The sequence below is a fragment of the Lytechinus pictus genome, chromosome 10 (assembly GCF_037042905.1).
Source record: "Lytechinus pictus isolate F3 Inbred chromosome 10, Lp3.0, whole genome shotgun sequence".
Lineage (NCBI taxonomy): Eukaryota > Metazoa > Echinodermata > Echinoidea > Temnopleuroida > Toxopneustidae > Lytechinus > Lytechinus pictus.
Window position 1 is genome coordinate 12,605,721 of NC_087254.1, and position 12,930 is coordinate 12,618,650.

Genomic DNA, 12,930 nt, shown 5'->3' on the forward strand with positions numbered 1-12,930 from the left:
ATGTAGATACAAACAGTGCATTTCCATGGTTCCTGGATAAAAAAAACCCGATATAGAATCATGGGATCGTGAGTAAACCCATTTTAGGGAGGGGGTATCTATGATCATAATTATGTTATAGGGAATAAAAAGTAAAGTATATGCCTATGTTTACTAACTATCTGTACCTTAGGGTGTGGATTTTCTGTTTTTAATAATAATGCCTTAATAGTACACGATAGATAAAGGTTGTTGTGACTCTGCAAAAGACAGAAAGAAATGTGATTTAATTTTCAAATTTCTTTTGCAAAGAACACCCATGGTGAAGGAGAAAATATGAATGAACACGGTCACAGCTCACAGTTTACCAACAATTCGTTTTGAAGGATCAAACTCCTCGGTGTCTGATAAATCAACTGTTTATTATGGCTTGAACTACCTCATTCAAGTTTAGTTTAAACATGTTAAAGGTAGTGGTGTCGAGGACTTGGCGATAAGGTGATTGTATATAGTGTACCCCACACTGTAAAAACTGCGGTGTTAAGATTGACACCAATTGGTGTCCATAGGCTCGAGGACCACGCACCCTGAGGTGTTGAAATTAAACCCGGGAGTGACCTAAAACCATCGTGTAAAAAGTAACAAACGAAGGTGTTGTAAACTGAGGGCAAGTTCAAAGGAGATGCAGAGGGGCAATAAGTCTTCTATACTTTATGCCCCCAACATCAAGGTAAATAACACCGATGGGTCTTAAACTAACACTTTGTTTAACACCGGAGTAAAATGACCGGTGTGGTGCTCTATAGCTGCACACCGTATAACACCTCAGTTCTTGTTGTATCTCCGTGGTCCATGCTCTCTCGGACTCCAAGTCCAACCCTTGGAATTATAGGGAAGGTATCGTCGATTATGTTGATAATGAGATAAAATAGTACTACAATGTTTTGTTTCTGCGAAGAACATGGCAAAGGATGTGTCTTTAAAATGAACATAGCGTGATGAAGCTTGCATCAACGCAGGTGGGCTCGCAGCAAGGCATAACGCAGTCATGGACGTGCCGCCGATGATGATGCGGTCAAGTGCACATGTCTGCAGCACATAATTTGAACTGTCTACAGAGCTAGAGTTTTATCTTTATTTTCAAACACCACCACCCTTGTTGGAGGAGTGTAAATGTTTCAACTTAAAAAAAAATGATCGTCGTAAATCCCTACTCGGGTCACCACTTCTGTTGTGAAGTGTATCTCCTTTAATCCGGAAAATAAAAATCGGGTAATTGCTGTCGATCTCGAGCAACGATAGATGAAAAGGAGACATTATAATGAATGACATATATAAATGATCACTGGCGTACAAAGATTCACGACAAAGAGAAAAAAATGGCGTACACTATTTTCTGATAATGTCAAAATATATCAATAAAATGGGATTTATGTACCAACCCCCCCCCCCCCCCGAAATTTGTGCTCGCTCGGTTTGCTCTCTTGCATTTCTTTTAAGAACTCTTGCTCCATGCGCCATATTTTACCAATTTTTTTCTCTTTTTTTTGGCTCATTACGCCAATGATATAGGAAAGAGAAAGACAAATCAAGGATATATATATGTGTGTGTGTGTGTGTGTGTAATATCAAATATTATACATGTACAACAGCTTTGGCAACTCTTTTATTTAAATATTTTGTGAAAGAAATATATATATATATATATATCTCTCTCTCTCCTTGGCCTTATCATGGAAGTGGGAGACGGACTACGTCTTCAGTTTAGAAATCCCCACACCCTTTCTTTCTCTATCTCTCTGCCTCTCTGTGTATGTTCACATTCTATTTACAAACTCGAATCCACTTCTTCTTTGTAATAGGTCCATGTTTCTACGCATCCCCAACCCCATCCCATCAAAACAAACCCGAAATAGCCAAACATATCGATCAGTGTTCAATACAACTAAACACCCAATCTTTCATCATGAAATATACAGGCTATACTACGGTGAAAAACGTAATCAAGGGTACGATCTGAATCACGGTAATCGGATAGTCAATTACTGCCCCTCTAATGACCTGTGCGTGAGTTGAACTCACCAAGGTGAAACAAACCTTCGTCCAATCCACGGTCACCCATTCACGACGAGGCGTGACTAATCGATGAGATCATCGTTCGCGTCCACCAATCAAAAGCCTCGGTTCCACATCATGAATAATGTCGCTCCTCCTCTCGACCAATCGTCGCACCCACTCGGCTTGCTCATGAATAATGCACACGGCTTAGCCAATGGGCATTGGGGGCATGGGGGTGATTGATGCCCGGTGAAGAGCGGTGAGACATGGAGGTGGGCACGCATGCTACTCCTTCAGCTTTCTTCGTTTTCCTAATTGTGTCAATAAACACCCTCCAGCTCCCCTCCTCTCGACGTGTCTTTACCCCAGTCAGTCAAGAGAGACCGGATAACAAAAAAGTCAGACGACTCAAGAGTCAAATAAAGGGGATTCGCATGAAGTAACTGGTCCGGAGTAGATTATCGAAATAAAGTTAGGCGCACTTTCTTCATAACTTCATTTCTAAGTTTACCTTTTGCGTCCCACGCACGCACACGTCTTGCCTCTCTCTTGGATTGATATTCTTACATCAACGCTTGTTCTTCTCATCTTCAAAGTAGACGGTCACCATCTCTCTGTTGATATTTGATTCCTTATTGCGACGTGAACTGATTCTGGATTGAGCTTTCGTTCATTTTTCCTGAACATACATTTATTTGATCTTCAAGGTAGACTTTTCCAGAGAACATAATCACAATTTCTCAAGATGAGCAGCCCTGAAAGTTTAGAGCTTCATCACTCTCTATCGGAAGGAAGCAGTCCCAGGACTCCAGGCAGCGACTCGGATGATTCCTCTAGCGAATGCTCCCGGGAGGACCTTGCCATTCTTCCAGGTCGTGTGGACCCGTCAGCCCTCGTGGTCGGGCACGAAGGAGCGGCCACACAGTTCTCGCCATCGATCAAGGATGCGGTGTCGAGGGTGCTGAATGGATACGACTGGTCCGTGGTTGCCATCCCGTCGAGGTCGGGACCGAACGGCAAGAGGAAGCCACACATCAAGAGACCGATGAACGCTTTCATGGTTTGGGCTCAGGCCGCCAGGAAGAAACTTGGCAATCAGTATCCTCAGCTCCACAACGCAGAACTCAGCAAGACCCTGGGGAAACTTTGGAGGTGAGATCATGTACTTATTTTTTACTATGTTTACCACTTGACTTAGCTTCGCCCATCTTTTCTAACTTCTGAAATGTTATTGAAGTAATAGCAAAGCTTTAGTTAATGTTCAATCTTTGTCAATAATTACAATGATACTTTGTTGGTATTATCATGGTTAGAGTTTTTATGCACTTACAATGTTTTTATTGATGTGAATCAATCATAAATAATATAAATGTAGGCATGTAGCTTTTCGCCCTGCCTTCTCTTTCTCAACGCCAATAGTGTATGCTTCACTGTTGATTTTTTTTAATGGTTAAACTGTGGGTTAGTGAATTTGGAATTAGCATGAGGTCCTACACTTATCATGCTTATTTCCACCTCTGTCTGAAACGAGACATTCTTTTAAATCCCTTACGAACAAAATGAAACGCACCAGGCCAGGCAGCCAACATCATTTTTCTGCTGTGATCACGATTATCATGACCATGTGCGCATTTTCAAGAATTTGGAGAAGCATGTCATAATCTTTCGAATATTGCGAAAAAGGAAGTAATTCCCGATTTCTGGGGTCAGGTGGGTGGCCATGAAAATTCTTGTTAATTATCACATATGGATGAGTAATGACCAGAAATATGCGATAAAACGCGTGCAGTTTTTCTGATTATTAACTGGAGCTGCACAGTTTGAGCAGGTTTGAGCATGAAGGTATTAAAGTTGAATTAAGAAGGGGGTGAGTTTCCATAAATATAGGTTCTACATACAATATATAGTATATATAAGTTGTTCAAACACATAGCATGTCACAATAATCCTCTGCCTTCTCGATATTTTGCTTTGAAAGTCTATGAAATTAGCCACCTGTCAGAGCCCGAGAGACGAGTGTACAGAAAAGTCACTCGGAGTGTGACGTCACCGGGGGGAATTTAGTATAAGAGGTGCCTGAATGTCATACAGAAATGCTATGCAGAGAGAGAAAGATATTTTACAATTTTTTTTCAAAGCAACTCAAATCAAATAAATAGGACTGATATGTACAAATCTTTACTTTCCCTGTATAAAAAACAGTATGAATAACCACCATGAACTCTTCAATCATGATGTAAGATAGCAAACAGTGAGTTATTGAATGATATTTTCACTATTTCTCATTTATTTTATCACGATGTTCAATCAAGTGAGTAGCTGGAAAGTAATTCCGGCGGCTAGCTCAGCGCGCGCTGAACGCATAATACTAGTACACACAACACCCAGGCATTGAGTGTACTGTTATGGTCTGGTATGTCGACTTAGTTCATGGCCGTGCAGCGATCCCCTGGCGTTTTTTCTTCTTTTCTTTTGTCTTTGACTCCACTTTTATATCCTCTGGATCATTTCCACTCATAGCTCATTCCACAGAACAATCTTGAACCAAACGTATAGTATTCTTTCTCGGCCTTCTGAGTTGTTTTCTATATTTAATTACGCTAGGGGTCACCGTCACACATACAAACGCAATTCGGAAGTGAGTTGAAGACAGAAAGATATATAGTAATTAGTATACATCTCTATGGTTGAAGACAACAAGAACGGTACGGTAGCTCGACAGCTAGCTGCGCCGGAGCGGGCGGCCGGTCGGCACAAAGCAATTCCGCAACCAACTGTGTTTTTTTGCAAGAGCCGCGTCACACGCGGATAAATATGTCATAATAACACGTCTGCTACGTTATCGACTGGTGAGAAGATCTCGATCAAATTTCATATTATTCACCTTGAAATTATTCCTTTAGGGTCTATGGTATCATTCTGAGGGAATTCACATATTTGGAATAATAGTACGGCCACAAATATTTTAATCATTTCCTCTTTGCAAGTTCTATGGCTCGCAGATACAACTTCAACTGCAGTTATTCCATATGAAGGAGTACGTGCATAGTACACAAAACGGCACTGCCTTGATTACGACACCGGGACCGAATACCCCCCGGTGACGTCACACTCAAAGAACACCCGTCTCGGTAGGCATTGCAGGAGCGAACTCAGGGAAAATGGGTAGGGATAAATCGTTCAAATTCACTATTTTGAAAAAAGAAAATGGGGGGTCGAATCACCTATTAGTGTTTGGGGGGTTGTAAGGTTGCTATTAATGTAAATATCTCAATATTTGGAATCGTCTTCTTAATTCAACTTTAATACCTGAATACAGCTACAGATCCCCTGGCCTGGTTTGAGTCACCAAAAGTTTCCAGGAGATAAATAAACACATCATAAATGCGTGGGCGTATGCACTTGACTAACCAGTCGTATGGGGCTTGTACCAAATTAGGCATAATTCTTTGGTGGATATCGTGAATGCTTCCGGTGGGAAAAATTACACATGCATGACCAGGATGAGATACCTACAAATTGATATTCTTATTTCATGAAATTCCATGGTAATGATTTTCATTATGCATAAGATATTTTGTAAGTAAAAAGTGAGTTATTGGTTGAAAAGAAAGAGAAAAAAAAAACACAAGAAAATCTACAGTTTGTGCTATTATATGGAAGTGGAAATAAATGCAGTCGTATCCTTAGAAGAAAGCCAATATATGAAAAGCAATGAAGCAAACACATATATTTTCTGATGTATTTTGTGTATTATTGACTTCAATATACCACTAGTATAAGTTGTACTTCGAAACTTGAAGTTCGAGCACATAACGGGAGAGAAGGGGGGGGGGGGGGTGGAATTATTTTTAATCATGAAGATGGCAGTTTCACACTGCATTTTGAATCAAAACCCTAATGGCTCTGGCCGCTCTGGTCCTCGGGGAGATTTGATGAGTGAATCAGAGACCCCGATGACCTCCGGAATTTTTGGAAATTATATTCCCATATTTTGTGGCTCAATCTCCAAAGAGAAAGTTGTAAGAATAGAAAACCAGATATAACTTCAGCTTCCGCAGCTCCCCACTGAACATGTGTATGGTTGGATTGTGTGGTTTAGTGGTAATCCTATAGTGGGATGAGTGCTTGCAGATCAGAAGGGGGGGGGGGACTTTGACATGCGACCTTATTGAAAATATGCTGCACCACATATGCCCCTAACATTTCCAGACTGCATTTACCAAGTCTCTCTCAATTTATGTTTTCTTTTGACGTCCAATACACCAATTCCTAAGTTCTAAATTCATTCAATGCAATTTTGCAGATTTCGTTGTTAACATCAGTTTGTATAATTTCTGAATACCATGGCGATACCGCTTAGAATTATTTAGCAGTATCAGATTCGTCGTTACATTTTATAAATAGCCATCACTTCTTTTTTTCGAAGGCATAGCTTGCAATATAGGCTATGCGTTTTGAAGAGAGATGGAATAAAGCAAATAATGATTGAACTGCTGAGTGCTTGGGGAACATGATTAGAAATGTTGAAGGGTTACGAGAGGGCAGTCCCATTCTGCATATAGTTCTGTGAATTGGCAACGGTTTACAGTTATATTCTTGAGGGTTTTATAGAGGTTCAAAAGCCGTATAATCCTCATTGTGCTACGTCGATTGTCTTGCATTGTTTCCCTGCCCCATCAATTGAGGATGATACAATAAAACTCTGACCTTCGCGACTTCTAACCTGCCGCCCCTGCTTCCATTAGGGCGAGATAAGCTGCTAACAAAAGTTTCAAAAGGTCTCATCATTCTTCATTCTATTTGCCGACTGTCGGCCGTGTTCTCATATTTTTGTTTCGTTCTGATCTGCGTGGGCACTTTCTTTCTTTCTTCTTTCATGCCCAATCTGCTTCTAACTGGTCTTTTTTTAATGTCCTCTCGAAGAAACGCATAATCCCTGAATATTATCCATGTAACACCAACCAGCCTTCTCGCAATTATGGCAATTTTAGAGAGAAATTGCTTATGAAAGACAAGTTGTGAACTATTGAGACATGGACAGTGTGTCATTGTCTAATTTCATTATTTTTTTTCCGTAATAACTCATTACAATAATTTGCTTTCACATAAATTCATTTAGAAAAACTCATTATGATAATAACATTAACAATTTATTTATTTCTTTATTCAATTTCTCCCAGGTTGCTGTCAGACAAGGAGAAGCAGCCCTTCATCGAGGAGGCCGAGCGTCTTCGTCAACAACACAAGAAAGATTACCCCGACTACAAGTACCAACCAAGGCGTCGCAATAAGAATGACAGCAGCAGCACCAAGAAGCCCTGTCCTCCAAACAACCGCCCCACCTTGGTTCCCTCTCCAGATTCATCCAACCATGTCTCCACCAAGGCTCTTCTCAGTGCTATGGTCGGGGAAGAAATCACTGAAGCCAACATGAAGGAGAGGACAGAGAAGCTAGGGATGATGATGGGAGGGGCAGGTGGACAAGGGCCACCTACACCACCGACCACACCCAAGAACGACCTGGACTGCACACGCCCCAACAAAAGGCAGAAGTACTCCTTGAAAGTAAAGACAGAGATGCCGGTCGATTTCGCTGGCGTTGACGTCCGCGACTTCGGTGGTGACATCATGGGGATGGAGGAGTTCTCGTCGGAGGAGCTGGACCAGTACATCGTTCAGACCATTGCTAGTGTGACTGCATCGCAACCGATGCCATGCCAGCAGGGTATGGTTAGGCAGACCTGTGCCATGCCACCGTTCACAACCCACAGCTCCTACCCCATGAGCAACGTCAACACCCAGAGTAGCAACGGCAGGCAATGGATGGGAGGTAGGCATCACCCAAGCGGGGGCAACACCAGCCCTCTGCAAGCCACCGTTTTGGACAATGTGAACTCTAAGTTGGAGCATGATATGATGTCACCTCCTCCCCAATACCCCTCCTCCCAGCAACTCCATCAGATGCAAGCGTTCCACTTCGCCGCCATGCAGCAAGCCCACGAACAACAGCAACCCTACGACTTCAGACAAGCGTCTCAATGTGAGTACCCAGCCCAGCAACACTCCCCCCAGCAGCAAGCGCAAATGGACTTCTACAATGCTAACGCAGGGGCTACACCGGTCCAAAACATGCCTCCTGCGTACCAATACCCTCACACCTCCCCTCAGCGCTCACCAGCTTACGTAGACCTCACCGAACCTGCCACCACCATGATTCCCGAATCCAGACCGTGGGACTCTTTCGCAGGTACAGTCAGATCTTGAACAAACTTTAGAACTCTGTGGATAGTCAGCACAAACATTGAAAAAGTACAACCACATCTCTTGACTCTATACCCCCATTTTGTTTGAAGAGTACTGAACAAACATAACATGTTTACAGGGCTCAATTTTAAGTGATATGTGTGATTTATCTCTAGTGTTTCAGCCCAGGCAGGGTTGATGACCTACTTATTCAGTGAGGAAGTGGCTTTCGAAAAGACCAGCAGTCGTCCCAAGATTGACATTTCCAATGACTGGAAACTTTAAACTTTCGGAGGCAAACCCATTAAAACCCTACAAATCACCCCACTATCAATCTGCGTTTCCAAGTGTAAACAGACAGTTCACCAGCCACTCATGCAAATGGCTTGTCTACGCCCATCTTCTATGCTCTCCATTACATTTGTTGCAATTTTTTTAGACGTTAATGCCTTGTTACAATATTTCATTTTTATGCTTTTAGTATACAGATTATCTACAGGACCACACATTAAAACAGTTTTTATCGTACTTCCCATATTAGTTACATAAAGTGTTATTCTTAGCCATAACAACCTTCTTTTCAAGTAGTTTTCATTACATCAAAAAGCTTCTCTATCAATCATTCCATGTCTGTACATGTCTATGCGAAGATATACTGTAGTTCAGTATCTTCCCTCTGAAATGTCAAATGGACCAAATTCTTCAACCAATTAAAAGTTTTTGACCAAAGTTGTCTTCATCACGATGATGGTGAATTTCTGCATGAAGTATATTATTTCAAAAACTTGTGCCTTGATACATGCACCAAAGAACTTCCACTTTAGCCACTGTATGCCTTTATAAATAGTGAAATAACAAATGAATATATCAAATTATGTTATAATGAATTTAACAGATATTCTCAAAACAAAACAAGTAGTATTGTCTGTTTAAAGGAAAGTACTACTTGGAAAAATACAATAAGCAACTTTGGTCATATTGGTGTATAACTTGCATTTCTTTCATTATTGGCTATTAGATATAAAAAGAAGTAGAGATATGGACAGCAGTAATGGTATTTTTTAATGAAATACTTAAGAAATACGTAAAAAAGAATAATTTAATATTAAAGCTTTTGTTAAAGGCTAAGACTCTCTCCCCAAGGCAGCTGGGACACATTAACCCAACAGGAGGTCAAAGTTCACAAGGTTTAGTTTAGTTGTTCCCTTTCCTGTAATTTGTCTAGTGAGGGACCACACAACAATATTTCCTCAACCTCGAAATATATGGCTCACCCTAAATATTGTTACAAATCAGGAAGCAATGACAGTTAGCAGAATTATGTTGATTGAATTGGGCTTTTAATTCTATTTTGTAATTCTTGTCCCCCTCTTGCCCCCTTTTTTATCACAGTAATGTGGTAAATGCAATTTTGTTACAAGGAAAAGAAAATAGTGAAGTCAAATGATGCAATGGCTAGAAATATATGTATGGATATATAACTGAAACTACTGCTTTGATAACTTCCCACAAACTGTCAACATGCTTATTGTTCTGCTGCACGGGAACTATACATTCTGATCTTTCAAACAGCCTTGGTACATTTTCCAGAACTTTATTATTCTTATAGTAATCTGTTACTATTTTACACAAAATTTAATCACCAGCATCCCCCAAATTACCAGAAAACTAATACATAATGATCACCTTAATTACTTCTGAAAATTATACCATTTTGATATATAAATATGTTCTCGTCTATTTCTTCCAGAGAGTAATGAAATGGGTTTTTTTGTACAGCTGTTAGAGATTTTGTACAGTTTGTTATTTATTACATAAATATTTTAAAGTAACATTCCTTGTGCCATTCCAATTCTCTGTCATCACATAATGCCTTGGTAAGATCATAATGTATTGTCCATTTTGCATTTTCTATCTTGAAAAGTAGTACTCAATTATAATATGTGCCTTGAGTATTTAAGTATTTCTCTTTTAAGTAGAATTGTAACATTATTCACTCGTAATAGAAGTAAGTTAATATTATATCTGTCTTTCTGTATAAAGCTACAGTTTGATAAATTTGTATACAGACCCATAGTTGAGGATATAAGGGGTTGGTGTTGAATTGCTAATAAATGCCTTTTCATAGTAATTTAATAACACATTTTTTTATAGTTCATTTGAATAGATGATGTACATATGATAAAGTTGGTTTATTTTATATAAAAATATTTAAGTGCCTTTTATGTCTTCATGTGTAAATAGAAAAGTACTACGATGTTATTTAGGGGGTATTAAAAGCTATATGAATAATTTGGGGGCATCTCTTTAAATTGTATTCACAAAATAATTCAGTGGGTGGGTACAGGATGTATTCTCTGTTATTGTATTCATCAAGAAATTATATTGAAAAAAAAAGATAACATCTGATGGTGACAAAAGTGCAAACAAATGACAATCTCTAAACTCTTTATATCATTTCGATATATCAAAGTCTTCAGGATTTTGCAAAAAAAATTCACAACTTTCTGTTCAAAATAGAGTATAGCTTTGTATGATTTTTTATGTACAGATGTATTTTGCTGGAGTATTTGTTGCTGTTTTGTACCTTTGAAAATAAAATATTGAAAATGATAAATATGAATTAATGTTTCCCATGTTGTAGTAAGTAGAAGAAAGGGGAGTGAAAGGGAGTGACAAGATCAGTTAAGTTAATATGAGAGGGGTGATAACAGATGGATGTGACAATGGATGAAGAAAGAAGGGAGGAGGGGAAAAGAGTGTCTTTTTTGTGGGTAGGGCAAGAGACAGAAATAAAAGATGAGAGGAAGAAAGAAGGGAAAGAGAGGAAGAAAGAGGGGAAAGAGAGTGAGCAAGAGAGATCGAAAGAGAAAGATGTACTGACTTTGAACAAATTCAGCAATATATTGATTGGAGAGTGATGAATGTCTGCGTGGAGATGGAATCACTGAGCAAAGTATACTTTCAATGACGATAATCAATAATAAGATGAGTGTGATATTGATGAGGATGATAATGCAGATGATGATGGTAATAAGATGACGATGATGATGGTGATAATGATGCTTCTGCTGATGGAGATGATGATGAGTAATGAGAAGATGATGATCATAAGATGACGCTGGTGATGGTGACAATGCTGGCGGTGGTGCCAGCAGTGGTGATGATGATGATGGTGATAATGACAAGGAGAATGAAAATAATAATAATAATTACTATTAGTATTAATAACAATAATTTGACAACAAAATAATTATAACAATGATAATAATGATAATTTGATAATGAATGATGAAAAAATATATAGTGTATAAGTGATGCTGGATAAAAATGATAAATATCCAAGGGGCAAAACCCAAACAAATCCTACTTATTACACACTACAAACAAACTTCTTTTGAGGGGAAACTATAAAATAGGATGAGATGTTGGGAACCAAAACAATGAAACATGATCAATCTGGGAGTTTTCAGTTGAACTTGGGTGAACTACTTTCTCTTGTGGTTGAGAGAGAGAGTGAGTGTGTGTTTGTAATCACATCCCCAAAATTCAGACTGTCAATACATAATTTCAAATTGCTGTAACTGGAGCTCCCCTAAATTTGCTGGAACACAAAATATGAACAAATCTGCCTGTGGGCGATTAGCAGGAGGGAGCAAGATATCACTCCAGCGAAAAGGGGTCATGATGGGTATGGGGTACGAGGGGTGGGGCAGGGTAGCTGGAAAATGGGGTTGAATGAAAGCGATGAAACAAGTGAAACTAGTATCTTATGGATACAAACGAATCCTAATCAATTTTATTTTTAAATAATTTTTATTACAAATTGCTTCATTTCTGAACCTGACATAACCTGTGTCATGAAGAAAAAAATGAATTTCCTATGCTAGAATTACAATACATAATAATTGTCATTACTTTTATCAGCCCTGATACAATTTCATTATAATAATCTTTTTATATATATATTTTTTTTTTTAAGGGGGGGATTCCACCCCATGAATGTATACTGTACAGTGACCCCAAAGGAGAGGAAAGAACAACAAGTTCAGAGTTGCCCCCACCCCCACCCCGACAGCCCCATCACCAATTTTTTCAGGTTTGATAACATTCTTAGTTGTCTCAGGTACTGAATCCTTATTAATAGTTGGTAGTAAAGTTTTATAAATTATTGGTAAATAATCCAAATGTTGAAACTAAAATGAAACGACATGATCACAAAAAATTAGAAAACATTCCATAAAACATGCTTTCAACACAAACCGAAAAGGGGTTCTATAAAAAGGAATCAATCCAAGATATAGAAATCAAGATTTTTGGGAGAAATAAAAAGGGGTCAGCCTCACCCCCACCTAAAGGGAGATCTCTCCTGGCCCAGTAATTATGGGGTACACCTGGGCTCCCTAAGACACCGTAATTGGTGGGGGAGTGAGGTGTGATCCCAGGGTATTGGTAGCTGTGTAGTGTAACATTAATATTGATTCTGTCACAAACGATTTCAGCGTTTGAAGGCTTCCTGACAACCAGACCACTTTTTTATGAACTGGCTTCCATAAAGGTTCACAAGTTTACCCACCAGCCAAGCGTTTCTGGTGGTGAGAAGAGTTGTTCTTTCTGCGATGTGCAGCGCAGATTGGTAACACACTT

At 39.3% G+C, this 12,930-nt stretch overlaps 1 protein-coding gene across 1 annotated transcript; it reads left to right on the plus strand.

The window, feature by feature from the left end:
* The first annotated feature begins 2,260 nt into the window (after window positions 1–2,260).
* LOC129269121 (transcription factor SOX-9-like) lies at window positions 2,261–10,908 on the plus strand. The gene is made up of 2 exons (XM_054906577.2): window positions 2,261–3,189; window positions 7,221–10,908. The coding sequence occupies exons 1-2, from the start codon at window positions 2,783–2,785 to the stop codon at window positions 8,302–8,304; spliced, it is 1,491 nt and encodes a 496-aa protein (XP_054762552.2). The 5' UTR covers window positions 2,261–2,782; the 3' UTR covers window positions 8,305–10,908.
* The last annotated feature ends 2,022 nt before the right edge of the window (window positions 10,909–12,930 follow it).

What these genes read in the sequence shown, in the direction of transcription:
- LOC129269121 (XM_054906577.2), top strand. Translation starts at nt 2,783, where the DNA reads ATGAGCAGCCCTGAAAGTTTAGAGCTTCATCACTCTCTATCGGAAGGA. An exon ending in ACCCTGGGGAAACTTTGGAG is followed by an intron (nt 3,190 to 7,220) that starts GTGAGATCATGT and finishes AATTTCTCCCAG; the next exon opens with GTTGCTGTCAGACAAGGAGA.